A 25,126-nucleotide genomic window follows, 5' to 3' on the forward strand; every position below is an offset into this window, starting at 1 on the left:
AAGGAGATCATGGCTCATTTGCTCTGGGCTGAGGAAAAGCTGGAACAGCATCTAGGTGTGCACCTGGGGGTGTAGGCAGCCAGGCCAACACATAGGCTGGGAAAATCAGACCTCTATCATCCCACAGGGTATGGAAGAAAACACAAGAAGAGATGTGTGGAAAGCCAGGAATTTATCTCTGTCCCAAACCACACCTCCTAGTGTAGGCTGGCTCCTTGCTCTAACACCTCACAGGCTGAGGCTTGCCTGTTGCATCAACATGGGCACACAAGTCACAAACATGAAAATCTGGGATTGAAACCAGAGCCAGTGAGGATAATTTTGATGGTTCTGGAGAGGTGTATGGGGTGTCATCCAGGTGGGTGGTGGAGTGCAGGGTTGTAAGAGGACTGAATACTGACTGTGTTGGACGTGGACCATCAATGAGTTCTTATCTAGAGAGGTTCATGGCCTTCTGAGACCAGGCCAGAGTTCCAACAGAAATTACTTCCAATTTAGGAGGCATGGGTATTCCCTAAAGCATCCCAGCTTTGGGATGAATAAGCCAGACAGAAGCCTACTGACTCTCCAATGACTCCCTATAGAAGCAATGGGAAGAGGTAAACCCTGGTGAATGGTTCAAGCTCAGGCTGTGCCTCTCTGCAGCTCTGGGGTGGCTATTGCCCACAGAGCTCTTCCCTGGCAATCTTGGTGGGAAGGGAGAGCACCCAGAGGACTCTGCCTCCTCCCCTCCTGCCTGGGAGAGCTCCTGTGAAAGGAGAGCTGCTCTTGCTTCCCAGAAGCAGGCAATGCTTCTGTACCCTTCATTGGAAAATGAAGGAATATTAAGAATGGAAGCCAAGTCCTATCCCTAGTACTCAGTCACTGGTGTGATTTCTGGTAGCCCTGGTGTGTGCAGGATCATCTAGGGTCAGTACTAACAGACACTGATCCAGGCTCCCTTCTGATACCCTGAAGCACTCCATGGAGGTGACTGTCTTCATCATTTAACAGGTGAAGAAACTGAAGTGCTGGGGGCAAAGTGATCAGTGTGGGGTGACCAAGCGAAATAGCAGAGCTACAGAAAAACCCAGGTGAGAGTATTTATTGATAAGGAAGTTGCAGGTTACTTGAAAATAAATTTGAGGAGGCCTAAAGAATATTTTGATGAATTACAATGTGCAGATAGAACTTAAGCAAAACAGAGGAGTTAAATGCAGCTGTCAGGTCTGAGCACATGCCAGTATAGGAACCAGATGCACCATGGCATGTAATTCTGCCCTTCCTGAGAGCAGCATGTCTCATGTGCTGTAGTTAGCAGGGACTGGAACTCTACATCTGGCCTTTGGGAAATAAGATGTCATGGCACTGTGTTTCACAGGACTTAGTAAGGGAGAAATCAGTCCGGTTAGTTTGGTCTGCCTTTGTGGATTGTACAAATGTCACTTGAACAGAGGGTGTAAATCCTCTGTCTCCAGCCTTATATTTAGGGCAATTTTCAGAAGCTCTTAAAGCTCTTTAACAGGACTAAAATAATAAAAGGGAGGCCACTGTCTGCCCTCCTGGTTCCTTCTCTTGCTAAGGTGTGATTACTTGCTATGGCCATTCTAGTTTAACATATCTCACATGACTTCTTGTTACCACTCAGCTTGTGTGGTTAGTCTACAGCCTGGCAGATCTCATTGTCAGAGAAGTTCTCCACATTTCAGCCTCAGAATAACTTTTTAAAGATCTCTGTTTTATTCCTACTTATGGCCCCTAATTCAGTGCTTGGATTGATGGTAACATTATACTTTATTTTTTCTCTTACATGTTTGTTCCGTTAATTTTATTTTTAATTGCGAGGTAGAAAGACTTGTGAGTATTTCAGAATGACCAGTTCCCTTTTCTGTGGTTTCCTAAACATGGTGAACTTTCTGCAGGCTCATAATCTTCCATATCTTTCCTGATGCAGCATCATACAGCCATTGATTGATTCCTAAAACGGGAATCATATCCATGTCTCTCCTCTGTTCCTTCCAGTTTTAAGCTTAATGTTATGGAAGCAGAGCCCAGCAAGGTGTGTAAAAGCAGCGGAGGGTGTACAGTTACTCAGTGTTGGGACCAGTTTGGTTTGGGGTTGATATGAGTGCCATGCAAGCTGGTGCTTCTTGGTGGAAAGGAGAACAGGACTAACTAGCAGTCAGACAATTCACTTTTCTACTGTTAGAAAACATTACTTGCAGTGCCTCTGCTAATTCAGAAACCTCATAACTATAATTACACAGTCTGGAGGTTCTCTAAGCCTAATTTTTCCATTCCTTGTTTTTAAATTGTTCAATAAAAAGAATGTTTGAACCTATCTATGGAGCAGGCTCGCCTCTCTTTGCCAACCACTGCCAGCGATGAGTTCCTGCCCGGGAAGCCACTAGCACTTCACTTCTACTGGAACTAAATTGTTAGAGAAAAAGCAGGTCATCTCTTCGTGATGCAACACAGGAAAAACGGGTTAGCTGCCAGCGAAACCCATCTCAAGAATGGGAGAATCAGGAGGGTGCAGACTTGGTAAAATCTTGACAAGGGGATGAATATAGAGCTCGGACCATAGGAACCTGATATAGTGAACCCTGTTTCTGAACAGTATCCTTCTTACTAAAAAAAGGAAATGAATAAGGCATTAGTTGCTAACACAATTTTTTAAGAGGCACAACAACATTACTTTGTGCAATGAACAATATAGAAGAATATTTTTTATCTTTGAAAGGATATAGATCAGCCTTAAATGGCAGCACAGTGTTTAACAGGATATCCTTTCTTATGTCCCAGCACAATCATTTTTTAATAGTCATTGCTGCATTACAGGACCACAGCAATACTTGGAGGTGATAAAGCCCCACTTTCCCTCCTGCATTTTTCCATGATTTTTTTCCACACACACCCCCCCTGCTGTGACACTTACTTTGTGTCCATCTTAATACTGACTGTTGCAGTCAGGGCAGAGCATCAGGAAAGATAGGATTTTAAAGGTTTCCCTTTGAGAAAGGATTCCCTGGGCCACAATGGTTCTTAATGAGTTTAATACTCATGTCATGCTGGAGAAAGTTCAGTGCTTTCTGAGGTGGGGTGGGATGAGGTGAAGCTGATACTCACAGGACGACTTCTACGTGGTCCAAAGCCCACTGATCATGACCTGTTCCGTTGTGACGGGGCTGCCACCAGCGCAGTAAGACTCCTTTCATTCGTGCCTCCCTGTCACACGAACACAGAGCCTGTGAGAGCTCCAGACTATTGGGTGTTCTGCATATCCCTTTCTATCCCCCAACAGGAGCTGAGAGCAAAGCCAAATTGTTTCTATGTCACTGAACATCAACCCACGTTGTACGTGTAAAACACTTAATAGTTAAAAATGCACACAGGTAGGAAGGACTTTCCCCCCTTATCTTCAAAACAAGTATTCTTGTTTTTCTTTTAAGTGCATTGATAAACACTACCCTGGAATTTCTTAATCAGCCCTCTCATCAATCTTTTTTCTTCAACAGTGATGCAAAGATAGGTTATTTTTTAGCAGAAATATAACTTGTGCACTTAGAGGTAATGAAACGTGACTAGGTACTCACAAGGGAACGTTATAAGACACTCTTTGGGCTTGTATAAAGTCCTTTGGCTGATGCTGTGCAATTACTTGCCATGTAATTCCATTATTTACACTGTATTGGAGGAGCACTGCCTTATCTACAGTGTTAGGATCACTCAGATTGGTATTGCAACTGTCTGTTTGTGAAATACTTCCAATTTGCAAAACAAACATGATTTTGCTGTAAAACACAGAGAGAAAAAGTATTTTCAATATGCAAAATTATTCAAACAGGAACAATAGTATTTCTAGGCCTATTGCAGTTACCATATCAAAACTTGTAGCATTTTCAAGAATCATTACTTTAACATGCAAAATAGACTGTTCTCACATCTTTAAAACACAGCTCCCCTTTCAAAACAATAGTTTACTATGTATAATATATTGTTGCAGGCAGGATCAAATTTTGCAATATATCTGCACAAAACTGAGGTGGATAAAAATGCAGACATGTAAATGAGTGCATGAAAAGTTTAAAAATGACAAATAAAGGTTGAATATAAGAAAGTGCCTAATATATATATATATATATATATATATATATATCATATTCTACCCAGGTGTTCAAGTAAGAAGAGAAGAGCCTGATTTATATCTGGCCCATTGGCCAATTCATCCTGTTTCTAATCTTGCTTTGGACAACTCAATATAAACCAGTCCTGAAAGCTGTCACTCTGCTAAGAGCCAGCATAGGCTGTTTACGTTTGTTTTTCCATGGCCAAAGAGGCTCAATAGATGAAAAAGATACTCCTGTTCACTGCCAGGTGAATATAATTCTATTTGACAACTGAAATGAGAAAATGACCCTGTAATTACTAAATAACATCTTCAGTCATAACCATTGTGGAGGCACATACAAACATGGGATTTGTCTTATCAGATCAGGCACTGGTCCAGGCAGTCTGGTGTCCAGTCTTTGCCAACAGCTTCATTGTCAGTGCTGGCTTACATAGACAGTGCTCTGTTGGGCATGATGAAAACATCTGACCTTTTCATCTGACATCCTCACTCTCCATCTCCCAAATCAAAGTCACAAAGCATTTTGCCAACCCTAATGTTTTCTGCCAGCCACATCTAACTGCATGGCACTGCCAGGTCAGTCCATCCTCATCTGTACTGGCCCATATGGCTGCACATACATGTGAAGAGTTTCCTTTCTCATGAATTGTTAAAAGAGCTGTTTAGGCTCAAACTGTTACCTTGCTCGAGTGAGATCCAGAGGCTTGGTCACAGCTTGTCTTATTTGACATCCATTAAAATAGAGTGAATCTCCATGGGCGTAGGGTGCCAGCTGTCCACATCCATTCCCTATCACTCCCCCCTGAATGGTTTCCCAGTTTATTTCAGTGACTCTTTCAGATTCAAAATTATCTTTAATATAACTTGGCAGATCATGGCTAAAAACAGAGCAGTCATCACCTAAAAATGACACAATGAAATTGTAAAATATGCAAAAATAGAAAGAATGGAGAAAATTGAGTTACAGGTCATTGTAATTCCTTTCAAGGTTGTGGCTCAATATACAGTGTGAGAACAGCCTGAATATATTTCAGCAGACCCATTAATAATGTTCACATTGATATACAGCAGTCATTTTTACAAAATTGAGGCTGTGAGTCTAATTTTACAGCAATATAACTTCAAGAACTGCAATACAGTTTCTCCTGTTTTGCACTGATGCCAGTAGGAGAAACCTCAAATTGTGGGTTGAAGGCAAATATGTCTAAATACTCGGAAGGGATCTGATCTTATGAGGCTCTCCTGGAAGACATTAAACACTGGCTCCACTCCCACAAAGCACTTAGAGCTTACCAAGGGCACTCAGGTACCATTAGGCATGTGCTTAGCTGCACTGAGGGCTTAGAGCAGAACACTCTGTCCTGATGGGGCACAGAGTCCCTTACAGATGCCAGTCACCAACATCTGGATCCCATTTGCACATCCTCTGGGATGCACCCTTGCAAGGAGCGTGGGGTGGAAGCCAGTTCTGCGTAATCAAGTAGTCATGTTCTGCCTTCAGTGAAGGCTGGGTGGACTTTACATACAGTGCCAGGTGGGAGAGACTGCTGATGCAATACAGAAAGAGTAAGGAGGGGGAAAAGCTGTTATTTGGAGCCCTGACAAATTATTAATTTTAGATTTGTTACTCAGACATTCCAGTGATGAATTTGGACATGATACATCGCTTTGTCTTTTTGTTTAATTTTGAGCTAGACTAGACTGTAGATGTGCAGGAGAGAGAGGAAGAAATGGAACCTTGGAATCCTTCGTCACAGATGCAAATGGCTCCAGTTGTGCAATACCCGTGGCCACTGCAGAGCTTTGGGCACGCTTCCCCAATGTACACGTGATCGATTGCCCAGCTCTGCTTCTCTAGTTCTTCTCCCTTCTGAATCCACCTGAACTGGGTTGCACTGCAAAAATATCAACATCCAAACACTGTGTTAGGCTATATTGCAATTAAACACACCTGTAGAGTGATGTTCTAATACAGGAGCAGCAAATGTAACCAAAAATGTCATGCGAGGGGGCTGTGACTTCAATAACTGGAGAGAACCATCCCGCTACATCATTGGCAGTAGTGACTTCTATTAACAAAAATCTTCCTGAAGAACATTAGTAATGTATCAAATCTAAATTCGCAATAAGGAATAATTTTTAATTCACCAATTGTTCCTAGTAAACCATGCCAGCAAGGCAGCTGTCATTTTACAGGTCCACAGTGAGCTGACCTTTCATGAACCTACCTGGATGAGACATGGTCGGGCAGCTGGATAGTTATTCTTCTCCACATGGAGCTGTTGACAGAGTTATAGATGGTAGCTTCATGGAATTGAAATGGGGAGCAGCCAATGCTATTAGATGAGGAAGGAAGGCAATGTGTCTGGACGAGTTGCCATGAGTCTGTCCTGTAGAAAGCAAAAAAAAAAAAAAGTTTTAGAACAACTGAAAAAATAATGAAAGGAAAACAAATACTTCTAAGGGTCATGACATCGCCTGTCTTACTAAAGAAACACAAGAGATTGTCAGCAATAGTTTCCATGCTCTGGAGCCACAAATAAACAAAAGGTGAGAGGTGAAAGCACAGGTGCAGCCAGGGGGATGTTTGAGTGTTGTGGAGCCCTTGGTGGTGGTACTCCCAGCTGCTCTGGGCTGCACGACAGAAGGATTTATTTAGGAGGCAGCTCCTTAGCCTCTTTCTTACTGTGTTCACAAGAGTCCCAATACGATTTGCTACATTTTCACCCATAGTTTTTTGAGCACAGAATATGTTGTATTGCTCTAAACAGGCACTATCTTACAAGAACATACCTTCATTTTTACAAATTATACCATGCTGCTATTCTACAGCTCATGAGGCAGTTATTGTTAGCTAGTTAAAGACCAATTTGGAGTTCAGTAACTCCCACTTCATGACAGCTTGGTCCTGTATCCTACTAGTTTCCTGCAAATGTGTTTTCCTGTGAGCACATTTTTAACAGGAACATGCTCATGATTGTAACTACAAGCTCAATGCCATGAATCTGTCAACATCTGGGATAAAATATAAAGAGAATTTGTGGCAGTTATGTAGACCATGGGATTTGCATTGCACATGGGCTTTGTTTAGATTCTGTTACAACATGAATACCAAAGCACATCACAATAATTCATGTTACAACATGAATAGCAAAGCAAAGCTTTAATAAACAGAAGCTCTCTACATTTTTAATGTCATACTATTTTTTTCAGGTCTGTGTATTCTGCTGTCATTTACCTGGCATCCTTTGTATACTCCAGCATCACTGAGTGGAGGTCCCCACAAGAATTTGCCTCACAGCCAACCACGATCTATAGCACAAATAAAATCAACTGCTATAACAAGTCAGGTAAACATTTAAAGTGATATATAATCAAGTTATGTTCTCCTTTTTTTGTTTCTTTATTAGGTGTATGAGGGATTGTCAACTTAGAACTTGGGGAAAATCCATCAGAAGTGGATGGAAAACAAAAGACACTTCGTGTAAAGTACTTCAGATACTGTTTTTACTTAAAGAATTTTACTTCCTTGCTACTGTTATTTCCTAACAGAATCCTAACACTTCATTTCTAAAGTCCAAATTAAATATCTAAACAAACATTTTTTCTGAAACAAAATACATGGTAGTTCCTTGGCATTTCCAAAAGTGAAGCACCTATGAAATTTGTAATTCATAGTGATAAACATGTGGACATAAACTTTAAATCAGTCCAATTTAGGAACAGAATTATTCTGAATATTTAAAACAATAAACATATTTGTTCCATATTACAGTAGAAAGATTACAGTATCCAGTGTACATTACTGATTGGATAATACAATGCTAAATTTCAAAACCAAACAGAAGCCATGCTAGAGCTGAGTTCTTAGTTTAGAAATAAAATCTTTGCTGTGAGCAGTGAAGAAAAATGGGAGAAAATCAGGAAAGGAAAACTCTGCAGTAAGAGTTTAGTAATATGAATTATTAAATGCTGATGGGTTATCCTAATTTTGGTCTTAAAATAGAGGAAAAAGATGATAGGCTGGGTAAAATAAGCATCTTGGAGGTGGTCTTGACATTCAGTAACAAAAAACTTCAGAGACTGCTCTTGTATATAAGTTTTTGGCATGCTGAGCAGGGAAGCAGTGCTTTAGGGATTATACTAGACAGTCAATGTAAAATAGGCAGTGACGTTGAGAAAAGGTAAAAATATTGATCAGTAGAAGATGGTAACTTCTGGAACTATCTTGTTAAACAGAAGAGCAAGGGAAAAAACATAATAAGAAAATGGATTAGTATTTTGATAACCCTACTTTCATGTTAGTTCCTAGTTTAAGACAGGGTACTTGGGGAACGGCCAAGAACATTTCTGGAAAACAACTACTTGTTGCCTTTGGCCCTGGGTAGAATTCTACCTTAAAACAAATTAAAATACTCAGAAATGTTTCTCTGATGGTTTTGGTCATTTACCATGACACAAGGAAGTAGAAGGGGCTCTTCTATTTGAGCACACCTGCATTTTCCATATGATGATCTTCTCCAGCCTTCTCCCTTACCTTTTCTGTTCCTTCAGAAATGAGGGGAAAATAGCTATTCTGCATGGCATCTAGTCTCACCTTAGAAAATAATTCCTACTGCATTGATGACCCAGTCATTTCAGGAAAAAAATATTAGACTTCCAATTCCTCTGACTAACCCCAACAGCATACAAACAGAATATTTTGACATTTTATATTCATGCAGCCTTTCTGGTTCTCATTACTTACACTTCATATTTTCCTTTAATTTTTAGTAAAAAGTCACTATTAATTATTCATCCAATTGAGCATCCTAGTTGGAAGAACAATAATTTCTGGAGACACATTAGATGAATTTTCATTGTGTTCTTTACTTTGGAGAGAGAGAACATTTCTTACTTTAAACTGCATCATGTATCCTGGCTGTATAATGAGCTCCCTGGAGGACAGGATGTTGTGTGTTTTATCCTTTTTCTTATTTGGCCAGTAGAGATGGAATGATGGATTTCCACAGAACCCTGCAGTTCTGACTGCATTAGGGTAAAAGCTCCAATTTTCTTCATGAGAGGTGCCCTCTATTAAGATGAGTTAAATAAAATTACTGCATTGTCTTGGTAAACATCAAGGCTTAGAAATGAATCCACAGAATCACTTGACAGAGTTTAGTGATATGGACACTACATTTATGCTATCTGTAATGACACACAATAAGCTACAATGAGAGAGACATAATAAACATTCATCACCAGAGAGGTAATTACAGTGTTTAAATAACAGTACTTTTAAAAAATATGATGAGATAAAAGAATAATATCAGAAATTTAAATGAAATGAGTTGGACTGAAATAAAATTTTTTAATGTGTACATACATGTGCACACATATACATCTGAATATACATGTGTGTGTGTATATATATACATATATATATTTATTTATATATATATACATACATATATATATATTTACACACTGCTATGAATAGCATGAAGAATAGCACATAAACAGCATTAGTCTACAAAATGACAAATTTGCAGAGCTAAAACAAAAGAAAGTCTGCTTGCAAGCTGACAGGGCTCGGCTAAGACAAGAACAGATAACGGCAGACAACAGATGAGCTGTGGCAGCCTGTTTTACCATCATCAAAGGTGTCCACCAGCTGGCTGGGGTTGATCTCTGCTCCCCCGATGAGGATGTTGTCCAGAGCCCACTGTGCCCGCTCGGGGCCGGGCACCACGATGCCACTGCTGAGGGTGAAGGGCTGCCACCAGCGCAGGCGCGTGGTGTTGGTCAGGGCGTGCTCGGGCAGCAGGATGTAGTCGTGCCTCACTGAGATGTACTTTTGGTAATCCATCTCATGGAGCAAAGTCCAGGATATGCCTGGAATGAAAAAAAGCAGGTTTAGTGATAAAGCCAAGAGTATGGTAGGATCTGCTAAAGGATTAAAAATGATAGGAAATAAAATGTAATAGCTGTGGTCTTCTGATACAGCTTAACTTCTAAGGATAGTTGGCCACTATTACTCACTGCAAGAGTAATCTTGTAATTGTAAAAAGGAATAATCAACTTGGGTGGAAGCCACTGATTGCTGAAATAAGGCAGGAAGATTATGGAAAACTTGTGAGCAATAGATGGAACTTTTAGCTGGGGAAAAATCTTTACATGGACAAAAATAGCTTTACAATTAAGAATTAGCTTTTTATTTTGGATCTCTGACAACTTGTCAGATATTCAAGGTGGATGGATACAGAACCAGACTGTAGCTCAGCTGTAAATACAGTATGTACTTGCCTCCATCAATGGAGTAGTCTAGCAGCACTCCTTCCTTTCTGCAAGTCGGTCTGTGGCACGTTGTCATGTTATTTTCACTCCCAATTCTCCCCCAGTACTGTAGAAACCTAAGAGTAAATGTATATGATCACATCTGTTAGACTTGCACAAACAGAGCTTGCTTTCTGTTAACAGATGTGCTGAAATTGTTCCAAATGCCAGCATTTTTAAGCAAATAACACTGATGCACAAGTACTACAAAGGTTTTCATGGGAAAGCTTTCATGGGAACCTCATGGAATTCAACTAAGAACTGCCCTTGGGAGGGAGTAACCCATTGCAAATGTACCAGCCAGGGACAGACTGGATGGGAGCTGCTTTGTTTTGCTCTCTTCCCTGAGAGTCCTGGTGGAACAGGAGCTCACCATGTGTTAAGGTGCCCTTGTATCAATGAAGGACAGAAAAGAAGTTGATAAACTGAGGCAAGGTTGGAACCAGAGCTCAGAGCCAGAGGTCATACACTGAAAAAATAGGAAGTTCCGAATGGATTTAACAGGGTAAACAAAAAAAAAAAAAGAAAAAAAAAATCACTCTGAGAGTAACTGAACACTAGTACAAGTGTTCTAGTACAGACAGACAGTAGGATCTCTGTTCTTGGAGGTTTTTAAAGATCCAATGGGACAAAGTCCTGGGCAAACTGCCCTGAATTCCATGTTACCTGGCTTTGAACATGAGGTTGGACTAGAGCCTCCCTGAGGCCCCTTCCTTCCTGTAATTCAGCAAAATTGCAAAATTTAAGAAGTGAGAGTGTGTGGCTTCATTAAAGCCATACAGTCAAGAGAAATGACTGAAGTTGTCTTATGTTGTGTCCCTAGCCTGTCTAAACTGACAGAGTTCCATTGCTCTCCTGATAAGTCATCCTTTCCAACAGCATAGAAGTGGAATGGGTCTTGTAGGGGCTCCCAGGAGAGAACAACCAGCAGAGGTTCTGCTCTGAACTTGGTGAGAGACAGCTGGTGCCTCCAGGAGCAATGCCCTGGTGTCTTGCCTCTTTGCAGGACAGAAGTTGCTGATTCCAGGACATTTCTGGACAAAGGGACCTGGACATGTCAGACCCTTTCCACTGTGGTGTGAGCTTTGCTCTCTGTGACTCATCTGAAAGTGTCAGCACCCTGAGAATGATAATCCCAGCGCCCTGGGTAAATCATGATCTCCTCAGTATCTGCCTCAGGCAGTGCTGCTCCTGTGGCATAATGATAATTCCCTGAGCTACCAGCTCTGCTGCCTGCTGCTTTGCTGGGGTATGGCAGAGCTCCCCGTGACAATGAGTGGAACCACGACCTACTTTGCCCCCCGCAGGTCCAGATCTTGAGTGACAGCCTGCCTCACAGTTGCACCTCCAAAGTACAGAGTTGTGTCTTCTGCGAGAATGCCACACTCGGTACAGGTATTTCCACCTTCTAAGGACATCCACAAATCTGGTTTAATTTCCTCGTTGTCAAAGCGCTCCTTCAGGAAGGTCTGTAAGTAAGGTATTTAACATGAAGCACAGGTAAGTAAGATTTTAAGTATTTTGACAACCACAGCTGGAACTGACATAAAAATGTTTGAAGGGCTCAAGAACACTAAATTTTTCTCAGGGTGACTGAACATAATCACTTCTGCCTGAATATTTAGCCACTTGAACTGAATGGGCTAAATTTTAAAATATATTACGGTTGGATTTTAACATACTTGGGAAGTAATGCAGCAAATTAAAATTGGCATGTGCAAATGAATGAGCATATTGGGTTTGTGTGGTACGGTTTTGATGGCAGAGGGCAACAGTAGGGGACTTCTGTATGCATGGGAGGAAAAATATTCTATATCTTTCTTCAGCAAAACCAGAGATTCTGACATTAAGGAGTTAGCAGTAAAACTCCCCTAAAATTGCTACCATTTTATCTCAAGTGTCCTCAATATGATGGATACCTTAGTAATTAAAAATTGCAAACAGACAATTATATTTGTTCAGGTAATTAGTATTTCAGATGAAAACCAGAAGGTTATAATAATTCAAGTTACATGACAAACTGATAAGTTAGTTAGTTATTTTTAACTTTTAAATTAGTAATATCTAACTAGAGTCCACTTGATTGTTATTGGGTAACATGAGTAACAGTCAAATAGCCATGTGAATTAATTTTCTAATTTTATGCCATTTGCCTTTATTCCCTACTTCAGTAAGCTCTTTCACAGTAAAGACAATCTTTCTATTTTGTTCAAATACAACCACATGTGCAAGTGTAATTTACATCCTATAATGATGATTAAAAGATGAACAATGAACTTTATCACAGCTTTTTCAGGCTAAGTGTTATTTTCAAAGCAACAAACCCATTCCTGAATAATGCAGTAATAGTTTTGTTAAAAAACTGATGGAAGGGCTGAAAATGTATTTGACTGTCTTCAGGCTGACAGGAATCAAAGCTAAATTTGCAGCGAGATCAATCTCTCCTCTCTCTCCTTCCCAGTCAAACACATGCCAAAATTCATTCTTTAAAACATGCAATAAAATTACCTTCAGTGTCTGGGTCAGGTAGCAGTTTGGACCCGAATACCCAGGATCACAGATGCATTGCTCATTCAGGCAGTCTCCATGACCTCTACAGTTTTCCAGACAACCAGGGCCCAGATAGAAATTATCAATGGCCCACTGCATATCTGAGTATTTCTGGTAGAACCGAAACCTCACGGGACTAGACAGAAAGGAGTGAAGAAAACCAGACATATGCATAAAACAACTTTCCTCAATTGGAAAAAGGTGATTAAACACAATATAATAATGATTGTACTATCTTCTGCGCTTCCACAAGTAGTGGAAGTATCTATTGAAATGGATTTTTTTACATATCCATAATGTAATTATCATGAATGCTGCTATTCTGTAATTTCCTTGAAAGAAAATGAATAGGCAGATGTCCTGTTGTGTTTGCAGGAAGGTGCTCAATCCAAGACAAAATGAGTAGCAAATACTCATACTTCATACTTACTTGCCCACAAGGCTTTCAGGCAGTGTGTAAGTTACTCTTTTCCATCCTTTTGTGGGAAAGAAGACAGATGGCTGCGAGACACTCCCAGAACATTTTGGATCGGCTGGTAAGCACTGAGGTACTAAGTAACTCCAGCTGACACCAAAGTCAGTGGAGTACTGCACATGGACCTGATTTTGTGCAAGTTTTTCTGAGGGTTTACATCCAACAGAAACCTAATAAAGAAGAGACCATCAGTAATTGGAATTAATTGTGGTGGAGGAGTTTAAAAAAGTGTTTGAACCTGAAAACAGACTGCAGAATTTTCCTTGAAATGATGGCAGTAACAGTGCCTGTATGGTACAGTCACCTGCAAAACTCTAATATCTCAAGACTGAGAACAGACACCATATTGTGAATTTTGCTTTCTTCTAGACAGCTCACATTTCTGGATTTCCAGATTTTGACACTCGTGCCTTAGACCCCAGTACCACATAACAAATAAAGTTAATATCCCCTCCCACACAACCTGAGATTTGAATATTTCAGAGAAGGCCACAAATTAGGGAGACCACCTTTATGGATGGATGTGCAAAGGGTTCTTGCAATTTCCATATATTCCTGGGTTATTTCCTTAATTTAGGTAAAGGGGTGTATGAAGACCAGTTTGGGTGCAGGTTTGATGTGAGTGCATGACAATCCATGTGCAGAGTGAACTACTGTGGAGCTGCTTTTCCCTAACCAGCAGGTGTAACAAAATAGGCACCTGGTAGATGTGCAATATCCTTCTTACATGATGTCCACAGAACAGCAGTGCTGGAAGAGAAGGATGTGTCACCTCTGAGAACAGCCTGTGGTATTAAAGCTGACCAACACAGAGCAAGTGAGACAAATGAGGATGGCCTAATAATAACATTTTTTCCTAGCAGGGAATTGTTCCTGTATAGGCCTATACATCGTCCTTCCTCCTGAAAGATCTACTTAGACTTGGAACAAAATGTGGTTTTGAGTAAGTTTACTGCAGACAGATTTTACCTTGAACTGCATAATCCAGCCTTCTGTAGGAGTCAGGTCGTGGGTGACTGCATAGACCTCTCTGCCATCGTGGCTCCCACAGATCATGACTCCATCAGGAGAATCACAAAATCTCTCAATTGAGCAATCATCGTGGAATAACCAGTGTTCATTCACTTGAAAATAAATGGCAATGTCAGTAATATACAGTAACAATATAAATTAAACAGGGAGTAGTGTTAACCACAAAAGGTGATTCATAGCTTTATTTTTCAGCCTACATGAGAATTATTTAGTATTGCTCCTGAGAATGTCAGTACCCTGTTGTTCCCATGTAAATATGTATTGCATTTATCACATTTATTGCTGAAAGCACCTCTTACTGCTCACTTACACAAGCATTACAGCATTATTTTTTAATATTAAAGAAGTAAGGATCTGAGACTTACTTTAAATATGAACTTCTATTGCACTGAGCATTTTGGGTGAGCCTTTTAATCGGTGTTGCCTACATGTCTGCACAAAGTGTATCCCAGCAATGGTAGCTGTTAGGTCTTATAAACATACAAAAATGTGTCTTCTACAAAATTTAGTTGTAAAATGTAACTTCAATTCCCTAAAGAAAAATTTTAAAAGACAGTAAATAGGGAACAGATACTCAGGATATGAAATTTGCTTAGAATAACCTACCACTCTCAAATTACTTTTTTTCCCTTTAAAATAAATTAACCTAAATAAATTTATGCAGTAAAAAAGTTGCATTACTGTGGCTGCATTTCCCTTCACAGAGAAAAGCAAGGCACAACTTCCCAAGGATATTTTCTGGGAATCCCAGTGAGGAACCTCAGAGAAGGAAGAAACAATTCTTATCTCATTTGCTGCACCTGTATTTGTGCAAAAGTAGAATGTAATATGGAGATTTTTTTACCCAAAGTGATGGTGTTTCGTTTCCTTGGCCTATCAGGGCCAAGGGCGTGTCCAGACTGTCGGTCAGGAGACAGTCACAAGATTCTGTTCACTTGAGTTGAGTGCTTGTGCAGTTTCATTTTAGATGTAGTGTAATATAGAATAATATGGTATAATAAAGTAATTAACTAGCCTTCTGATGTCATGGAGTCAGATACATAATTTCTCCCTGCCTTGAATCCTACACATTACATCTTTTCATTTCGCTTTTTGCGAACAAGAAGCAAAAGACAAGGCCTCTACAGCAAGGGAACTGTCTGTGATCGCCACCACAGCGACACAAAGATTCAGAGGCTCAGCAAGACCTGCAAACCACTGCAGTGGCTCCTTGCTCCTTAACTGGGATGCAGGTGGAAGGTTTACCCGTGGTTTTGTCCTCCGCGGCCATGTCGAAGGCGATCCTGCCGGCGGGCCCCGCGTCGGCCGGGGCGCGCTCGTGCTGCGGCAGCGGGGCGCTGCTGAAGGTGTCCAGCATCACCGTCCTCTGGTCGGCCGAGCCCGAGATCAGCACGTTGTCGATGGCCCAGTCGTTCTGGTCCAGCCCGTCGTGCTTGGGCTGCCACCAGCGGAAGCGAGTCCCGACGGTTTTGGCGTCATAGGGAAGGAGGATGTTCACAAAGCTGGAATAAAAGCTGGGAATTAGCTGTAGGAAAGCTGTGGGAGGAGGACACTTTGCTATGCTCTGTGCTGGGTGTTTTGGCCAAGTCCATTCCTGATGTTTCCTAGAATATGTGGAATTTGGGAAAGAAGAGAAGAAAAAGACTGGTCTAGCCAGTCCTATATTCCTCTAGGAGATATTTCTGAAACAAAAACCTTTCTGATCACTCCCAATGTCACCCTTGGGACAGGGGCTCAGAGAGAGGTGGAAAGGGTCAGCACCCAGACTGTGGCATGGTTTGAACAACCTCACTTGCACCCCATGTCCTTATCGGACCAAAGGCAATTATCTGGACCAGCAGGGTATGGCTAAGTCTCTTATTAAAGGAAGTGTTAAGAAGGAGAATGTGCAAGTGAAATAAAAATTACTTTTCTCAACCTGGAGCCATTCAGCAGATAGCAATGTTCCAGTACAATTTTATCTGTTCCATTGCGACAGTAGAAAATAGCACACTGAAATCTCATGTCCAATTAAAGTGCTAGTGATTTCTTGGTGTGCTTGAATAAAAACAAATAATAAGTCCCTCACATCCCCATTTTCTGTGAATCTTTTAAATTGGTCAGTGAGAAAATGGTCAGCTCAAATATATGCATGATTTGAATCTCACAAACATCTGAAAGTAGGGCTTGAGTGTATCCATCCTTTTGATGGATTACTGCAGAAAAGCAGTTTCTCCTAGCCACACCATTTTATAACTAACTTGTAACAATCAGTGATTTTATGATCTTGCCAATAAAGAAATTGATTGCAAAGGTTAGCAGCTTTAAGAACAGGATGGACATCACTACAGTAGTTATTAATTTATCTTCCTGCAACCATTTGTAAATCTACCAGACTGCTACAGGCTCCTAGGTATTCTTGTGTTTCTGGCCTAGCAGCTGCACAGATGTTGATGCTCTCAATACATGCACCAAGGCCTTTAATAAACACCTATAGGACTGTACAGGCTGAACTCGTACATCGCAACGTGACATCCAAACCACAGCACTAACATATCCCACAGGTTCTAGTGAAACATTCAAGACCACCTGACTTTAGCGGAGAAATTTACACAGGCAGAAAGAAGGTATCTACAAACCCAGGCTTGCTGAATTGATCATAGAAAATTTCCATTAAGAGGCTCCAGGTGATTCCACCATTCACAGAATACTCCAGCAGCACTCCTTGGTTGCGGTTATTAGGAGTTATCAGACATCCATACATGAAATAAAACTGGATGAATTCTGCACTGGTGAGGTTCAAATCCACTGTAACTAACATACGGCTGCAGCCCTTAAAAGCAATGAAAAAATATGTTGGCTGGTGTTGTCTGGCAAAACTTAAGTTCATAAAAAGTGTTAGACTATGTAGTCACTATTAATGTGGATTCATGCTGCAAAAATTTTTAAATTGTACAAAAATTTATTAATTATTTCAAGAGTAAAGCTACAACAGAACTATATATATATATATAATTTTTTTCCCCTGAAGACATAATGTTTCATTTCTAAAATTTCTGTTGTGTATCTATATATGCTACTTGTACCTTCAGTTTTACAACATTCAGGTATTCACCTTTCGTCTTAATACAGAAGTTGCAGAAATCCACGCCTCTATTGTAAATCACGAAGTTTTCCATGCAGAACTAACGAATCATTGATTATGTACTAATGATTCAATTTATGCAAACAATCAAATGGCAAAGCAATTTTAGTATGTGTGTTTTCCACAATACCTTATGTATTTCACATTGCTAAGTTGAAGTCTACTTAGACTTACTGGAATTAAGTCGAAGTGTAATGCTTTTGTTAGTTTATTTTAGAAAACTTTTGTCAGTTTGAACTTAGTTGTAAATTTGACAGAAGTGATCTCAGGCATAAATTTTACATGTTTCTAAAATACTATTTCATCATTTTTATAATCCTGAGGTTATCTGTTAGCAAACTGTAGTTCAGCAGCAGTCAGGGTTATATACCTACATATGTAGCTAACCTAGAAAATTTTACTTTACTTTGTTCAGCTTACTCTGAACACACCCACCTGTGAGACCTCTGAAGGATGAGTCTGCACGTGGATGCAGTGCGCTTTAGGGTGACCCTGCTTGGGCAGGGAGGCTGGACCAGATTACCCACCAGGGCCCCTTCCAACCCAGCCCATTCTGTGTTTCTGTGGCTCTGCATTGTCATGGACCATGTGCAAGTCATACAAGTGCAAATAGCTAGTTATTAATTTACCTCTGTGGTCTGATTAGAAGCCACACCAACCTCCGGTCTGAAAGTTTTAAGTGCTATGAGGAGAGTCTTAAGAGGAAAATTAAAAGTCTGCATATTTATACTGTGCTTTAACCTACCAGCTCCACTTTCAAAGGCTCCTCTACAGCTCCTCTCAGGACCCACACACACTATATCTCATTCTCCTGGCTGCAGCATATCAAGGAACATGGTATCAGCTTTCTTGGAGTGTTTCTGGCTGACCCTAATCTGTAGGACCTGTTTGACTTTGACCTTCAGCCACGCAAAGGATTTAATTTTTAAAAATATTTTACATGTCTGATATGTTATGCTGTTATTTTTTAACGCCTTGCTATTTAACTTTTAAAATCAGCCCCACTTATAGTGTCAGGTGGAGCGAGCTGGTGCCTGTGCCGGACACGCACCCCGCTGAAGTGAAGAGCCATCCCAGAGGCCACGGCCCCGCAGACGGTGCTCAGTTTGCCCCCGTTCACTGTCAGCCAGTTCTGGGCGGAGGGGGAGCGGTTGAAGTTGTCCTTCAGCTGGCTGGGGAGGGGAGCCTCCGGCTCGTCGCAGTACAGCCCGCCCCAGTGCTCGTCGCAGCTGCAGGGCAAAACAAATGCACAAATCAGCTGGCCTGTTATTAAGGTACCATCTTATTCTGCAGAGGGGCATCATTTACTAGTGCACAACTGGTATGTGGGGGTTTCAAACATCTGGCGTTTTGTAGTTAATATGAAACAAAAATTACTTTTTTGTAGGCTTGGTACTGTGTATCATTCGAGCTTCTATTATAGGGTACATTCCCAAACATAGTAAAAGCAGTGAAATACATTGTGCTTGGATAAATAAACCAAGAGAATGTGCCAAGCCTAAAAATGTCCTGCTAATGTTAAAGTTCAAGTTTCTGTAAAATATCAGTAGAGGGGTGCTTTCTTATCTTTATATAGTTCTCCCTTTTCTTTTTTTTCCCCTCTGAAAAACATTCTTATAATGTGTCAAAGACTGGATAACAGTTTGGAACTGTGTTCTGCTACAATGAGATTTCACCAGGGATATTGTGTCTTGGTACTTCAGTGTTGTCAGGATAGAGGAGAACACAATAATATGTCTATTCTGCAGTGAAATATATTTCTAAAAAACACAGTCACAGTGCAATTATACAACCATTCTCCCATTTCTGCTGCCATTTGTGGCTGGGAAAAAAGCAATACATCCATCTGGAAGGTATTTCTCTGTTGCCAAGACAGGCAAATCTGGGGGTTTTTGTTTGCTAGCTTTGCAGGACTCTGTGTGGATTGTTATGCAAACAGTTTGAGGATCAAGCCAGTCTGCCTCTCCTGGCAAACCCTACCATGGAGCAGAGTCATCAGACCATCACAATAACTCCAGTCAAAAAGCAAAATCTGTCCTTGTGGAGAGCTGGCATACATCCTGCTTAGTGGATATGTCCCACCTTCAGCCCAGGTTCTTTGCACCAAGAACCAGGTTAAGAGCACAGGGACATGGTGTGAAATCCCTTGGGGATAAGGAGAACATATTCTGGGAAGCTCCAGGACTGTATGTCCCTACAGGGCTATGCAAACTCAAGGGGAACCCTCTCCCTGCCCGGTGCGAGGGGAATTGATGCAGCAGAGGCAAGAGCAGAACTGATGGGCAACCACTGAGGAAAGGCCGTGGAGCTGCCTCTGCTTTGGCCATGGAGCATGGACAGTCAGAGCTCTGGCAGGGCCAACCCCTTCTGCTTGTTAATTCTATTCCCATGTGGACCCACTGCCCTGCTCAGTTTTAACAGCAAAATCCACCTTCCTTTGTAGAATTGTATCACAGTTTTTCCTGCAAATTCATCAGAATGACAGAGGAGGAGTGAAATGCTACAGCCCTGGGCAGGACAGGGAGCAGGTGGCACTCACACACAGTTGTCTTGCATGCACTTCCCGTGGCCACTGCACATGTCTATGCAGCCATCCCCGATGTAAACGTTGTCGATTGCCCACGTTTGCTGCTTGTCAAATGGAGCAGGCTGGTGCCAGCGGAAACGAGTTGCTTGAGACCTTGGGAGGGAAAGAAAAATAGAATTCTGTATTTTCTAGCTAAGGCAATCTTTATTTTGATTGAAAGGAAATGTTAGTCTTGAGGCTAGCCTGCTCTTGGGAGATTTGTTTGATACCAGCATGACCCAGGGCCGGTTTCTGACAATGACAACATCCCTCTAAGAAAAGGGTGCCCACATTTTGAAAACAGAACAAAGCATGGGTGCTTGGTATAAAGCTGAGAGTGTGGGAGGTAGGAAATAGATCACCAGTGAAAGCAAAGCAAGTGGGCCATGGTTGGTGCAGTGGAGAGGAGGTAGGAAAAAGGTGGCACTCCCAGTTGGAAGCTCAGGCCAGTCATAAACATGTCTCAACACAGATCCAAACCTGAGGGACAGCTAGGAGCTGATCAAGCCAGAATAATCCAAACCCTCCAAGTTTCATCCTGAGCCAGTCAATAAGTCCAAGTCAACAAATTTACCTGGCTTTCTCTCTATGAATTCTCCCAGCCACACAGGTTAAGAGCAGCTCTAGGGAGTGGGTGTGGGGACAGGTGGGAAGGCCCATGCAGGGCTTGCAGCATGACCCTGGCTTTGCAGTTTCTTCCCTCCTCCCCACCCAGGGCTTGGCTGGAAATGCCAAGAAATTGTCTGTAGCATGATCCTGGCTCTACTCAGTAAATTATATTAATTTTGTTGATTAAAATGGTCTTATAGTGCCTTATATGTGAATTAAGTGTCTCAGCTCCCAAGATAGATGACGAAAATCTATCCAAAACAGTCAGGGGACACTAAATAGTTATTCAGCTCATGCAGGTGTAGACTGTGAGTCAAGAGCTGTGAGTAGATGAACTTCTGTAACTATGAATTCAAGCTAATCCGTGTTTTGCTGTACAGCACTAGATGGCAGCATTGAACTTTTGGTAGTCTGTTTTCTTTTGAATCTCAAAGAGAAATCACAATTACTATAAACACACACAAAAAAACCAAAACAAAAAAACCTCCATAAAACCGCCCCCAAAAATCCTAACAAAATCCCCAAAAACTATTCAGTGTAAAATGTACCTCATATGATAAAGTCATTATTCTCCCATGAATTATTTCTTTATGAAAATGTTGCATGAGCTGAATAAATAACTTGTTTATCCAAATATCTACTGCTCTGAGCTCAGCTCAACTGTTCACCAAGCAGTGTTTAAAAAAATAAACATAAAAATTGTGAGGAAGTCCGTTCAAAATAAAGACAAGCACCTATATCTTACACTACGTGCTTTGGCTGGGCATATCACTAACAATACATGGAGCTAATGCTCCTGTGGGAAGATTTGTCTTTGCATTTGCATTTTAAAATCAGCTCCCAGTTAAAAGTAAGTGTCCACTGACTTCTTGAGGCCAGAGGTGAGGCAGCACTCTGGAGCACAGGAGCCCTGAGAGGCTGCCTAGACATGGGTGGTGAGCACCTGGCCAAGCCACTGACTACACAGCCTGCATATGCCTAAAACATACAGGCATAAACAACTGGAGACACACACCTGCTATTACACAGCTTGAAATAATAAAGCAGCATAAAAATTATATTGCAGCTAGACTAAAAGTCCTATTAGCTGCACTGTTCTTATCCTAAAGCTCAACATCTCTCTTACTTATGAGATAAGGTTGTAATAACCTTTCTCATGGAATTCATGTCTTAATAACTTTGGGAAACTGTATTACTTGAGCCAAAAAATACAATTATGGGATTGGACAGAAGTGTAATTTTTGCCTCAGTAGGGCATCAGAATTCTTGTGACATGTACTGCTCAAGAAACTCTTCAGTCCTAAAATCATAGTTATTTATAAACCTGGGTTTATCTCAGGTGGTAGTGTCCTTTCAGGTCCAAATTCAATTGCTTTAGAACATCAATCCCAGCCCTGATTTATCCCATTGAACCCCAGAAATACTACTCTGAACACAAATTTAGTCTTTATACAAGAACTGACAGGGTAATGGATTTTTACAGATGATAGGTAGCAAAGCCTCACAAAAGAGGAAGCACAGAAAATTAATGCTGGGAAGAAGTCCTAAAAAAAGTGCTATTACTTGATGTAACTGCACAGAAGATAGAGAAGAGTCCAGATGCCCCAAATGATTAGGAACAGAACACAGACTTTTTCATTGCTAGTGTCAAAATGTGTAGCAACTGTATAGGTGCTTTTGGTACAATAGCTAAAAAATAAAAGTCTCTGTTTCCAAACTTGTATGTGCCTTTGGTGGCATCTTTCATGACAGTCATCTCAAGACCCTACCTGTGCTTTGATACTTCTGAGCCAGCAGATAGCTCAGCCTATGTGAGGAGATAAGGCTCGGCAGGAGGAGCAAAGCTGTGGAGTCAAATAGTGCTGAGAGCCTGATACCCTTGCTACCTGTGTTTGCAGTTTCTATAGGATAAAGCTCCATTTACTTATACTTATTTGTTGCTATTTACATGGACCAAACAAAAAGGACACAGTACAATTATGAAAACTCCATAATATATCATGACACGACAAGTACCTAGTTGTGCTTTTAGATTTATATTGCAGAAAACCAGAGGGAGTTACCTAGTATAGGGAGGCAGAGGCAAAGTAACCCGGGTCCACTTGTTGAAAGTGTCTGAAATGAGAATCCTCTGGAGATGGTACCTGTTGCATTCCACATTAGTGGGAAGACAGTCTTTCAAAATTGGGTGCCAGGTCAGCCCAAGGTCCACTGAATATTCCAGTTCAATAGCTAAGGGTGGAAAGGTGATTAGTTACTTAATTTAGAGACCTGTATCCATAGGCCTATAATAAAGTACAAGCCCAAGACAGTATCACAAGTCTGAACTGACAAAACAACCACTCAGAACTTTTCAAAACCTTGTGTCAGGAGCACAAAGCTACCTCCTTTGGTGGCATTGTGGAGGGTGTGTTACATGTTGCTGAGCAGGTATAGCTCAGGGGGAGTCTGCAGCACATCTCCATATCTGCTGCCTAACTCAAGGGACCACAGATAAAAAGACAGAGCCAACATTAAGGTGCCAGGATTAAGTCAAGACAATGTCTCTAGCTGCAGCATGCAAGAAAATGATGTGACAGCACCATGACCACCAAACTTTGTTTTTCAGGCTTGAAGAGTGAGATTCAGCTGGATGTGATTGCTCTGTAAATCAGAGCAACACTCAAATTCAAACTTTTGGCTCTCTGTCACAGGATGCCTTAGTCAGCCTTCCACCCTTCCTGCAGACCAGCTCATTTAATTATCCAGCACAATTTTAATTTGAGTTTGTTAGTCACTGAGCTTGTTTCCATTCAAACACAGTCTAGCCACATTCATTTCTCAGTGAAAATCAGCAATTTCATTGTTTTGATGTTTATGGCTTATAAGCTTTTATTATGAAAATTAAAGGTTAGTCAAGCTCACTAAATACTTCCAGTCAAACTTCATGCAGCCATGAAAATGTAAATAATAATACGTGCAGAACTGGTACTTGAAGTAAATGTTCCAGCTGCCAGGTACTTTGTCTGAGCTGGCTGTGTAAAACATGGAGCGTGGTTGCAGTGATAGGGGTGATAAATCTGTGATCTTCTTTTGATTACTGACAGACCCATTTCTTCTACCCTCATGCACAGGGAATGACCCTTAATCACCCAATCAGTCCTACTTGATGTTTCAGCACAGAAGACAGTGCTATAGAAATACAAGGACAAGTAGATACAAACAAGTGTAAGTGAGTTTTTAGTGTTAAATTTCCCTCACCAAAAGAAAAGCTTTACTCATCATGACTGGAAGCATGATTAGGTAGTGTCCTGCCTAATTTAATATTAAGATAATGATAAGGGTTGTAGACAAAGAAAGAAACAACCCCCCCCCCCCCCCCCCTCCTGACTAATTTAATATTATGATAAGGGTTGTAGACAAAGAAACAAACAACCCCCCCCAACAAAATAAGGATCTGTTTCTTTGCCAGTGTATGGCTCAGTCACCCAAATGCCTCTAAACTTAGCAGAGATGATCTCAGGATACCGCAGTATTCTTAATAACAAAAGAAAGAAAATTTTTTAAACATATAAGTAGCTTCAGATTAGTAAAATCAGAGAAGCTGAATCTGGAAACTTCATGTAAAACCTTTTTCCATTTTTATACAGAATTGTATAGGAAAATTCAGCAACCCAGTAAATTAAGGCATAACACATGATACAATATATTGTATTCTTGTCCTCATTAAAAACATCTATACCTAAAAATCCTACTCTAAGAGCCACAAGATAATAATATATTATATTCTTGTCCTCATTAAAAACATCTATACCTTAAAACCCTACTCTAAGAGGATATGTAAAACAAGCATTAAAAGGCTTGTTCTTAAGAAAAACCTATTTATTGTGTGCCTTAAAATTCACATAGTGAACCAATTTTTAATTTCCATGGAATGTGTATTTGATGTGATGAGTACAGAGCACATTTTTATTCATTTATCTGTATGTATATATGTGTAAATACACATATAAAATCTGTCTCTGCACTCAATAGACATCATATATAAAGGAAGCTAGGCAATTAAAAATTGCATCATTATTATCATTAAGCGATTTGCACACGTGCATAGTATGTATGCACACATTCATAGATGGAAACATATAGGTCTACACATATTTATTATTTCGTATGGACAATATAAATGTTTGTAGTTGATGCTGCCTTAGCAAGTGTCAGATGTATGTTGGTATAAATGATTTCTTAGATATATGGGTACAAGTGAGATAGAACTGAGACTACACTGAAAATGCAGAACCACAAAGCAAGAAACATATTCTGGAACACCCAGCTGCTTATTATTACACCACCACCCCAAGCAGC

The 25,126-nt window shown here is 40.7% G+C and overlaps 1 protein-coding gene across 2 annotated transcripts in view; it reads right to left on the reverse strand.

Moving 5' to 3' along the window:
- Nucleotides 1-25,126, reverse strand: part of RELN (reelin) — a 279,911-nt gene that overhangs the window by 6,827 nt on the left and 247,958 nt on the right. For both annotated transcript variants that reach the window (XM_039723749.1, XM_039723748.1), the window contains exons 46-63: nucleotides 22,849-23,017; nucleotides 20,150-20,290; nucleotides 18,662-18,839; nucleotides 17,105-17,298; nucleotides 15,732-15,988; nucleotides 14,424-14,578; nucleotides 13,410-13,624; nucleotides 12,938-13,115; nucleotides 11,723-11,898; nucleotides 10,400-10,506; nucleotides 9,746-9,988; nucleotides 9,009-9,184; nucleotides 7,350-7,423; nucleotides 6,340-6,501; nucleotides 5,849-6,006; nucleotides 4,792-5,011; nucleotides 3,576-3,773; nucleotides 3,109-3,207 (exon numbers count right to left, since the gene is read on the reverse strand). In XM_039723749.1, coding sequence (XP_039579683.1) covers nucleotides 3,109-3,207; nucleotides 3,576-3,773; nucleotides 4,792-5,011; nucleotides 5,849-6,006; nucleotides 6,340-6,501; nucleotides 7,350-7,423; nucleotides 9,009-9,184; nucleotides 9,746-9,988; nucleotides 10,400-10,506; nucleotides 11,723-11,898; nucleotides 12,938-13,115; nucleotides 13,410-13,624; nucleotides 14,424-14,578; nucleotides 15,732-15,988; nucleotides 17,105-17,298; nucleotides 18,662-18,839; nucleotides 20,150-20,290; nucleotides 22,849-23,017 — 3,100 coding nt within the window. The remainder of the gene's footprint in view (nucleotides 1-3,108; nucleotides 3,208-3,575; nucleotides 3,774-4,791; nucleotides 5,012-5,848; nucleotides 6,007-6,339; nucleotides 6,502-7,349; nucleotides 7,424-9,008; nucleotides 9,185-9,745; nucleotides 9,989-10,399; nucleotides 10,507-11,722; nucleotides 11,899-12,937; nucleotides 13,116-13,409; nucleotides 13,625-14,423; nucleotides 14,579-15,731; nucleotides 15,989-17,104; nucleotides 17,299-18,661; nucleotides 18,840-20,149; nucleotides 20,291-22,848; nucleotides 23,018-25,126) is intronic.

Source organism: Passer montanus, unplaced genomic scaffold (assembly GCF_014805655.1).
Source record: "Passer montanus isolate IOZ18808 unplaced genomic scaffold, ASM1480565v1 scaffold50, whole genome shotgun sequence".
Lineage (NCBI taxonomy): Eukaryota > Metazoa > Chordata > Aves > Passeriformes > Passeridae > Passer > Passer montanus.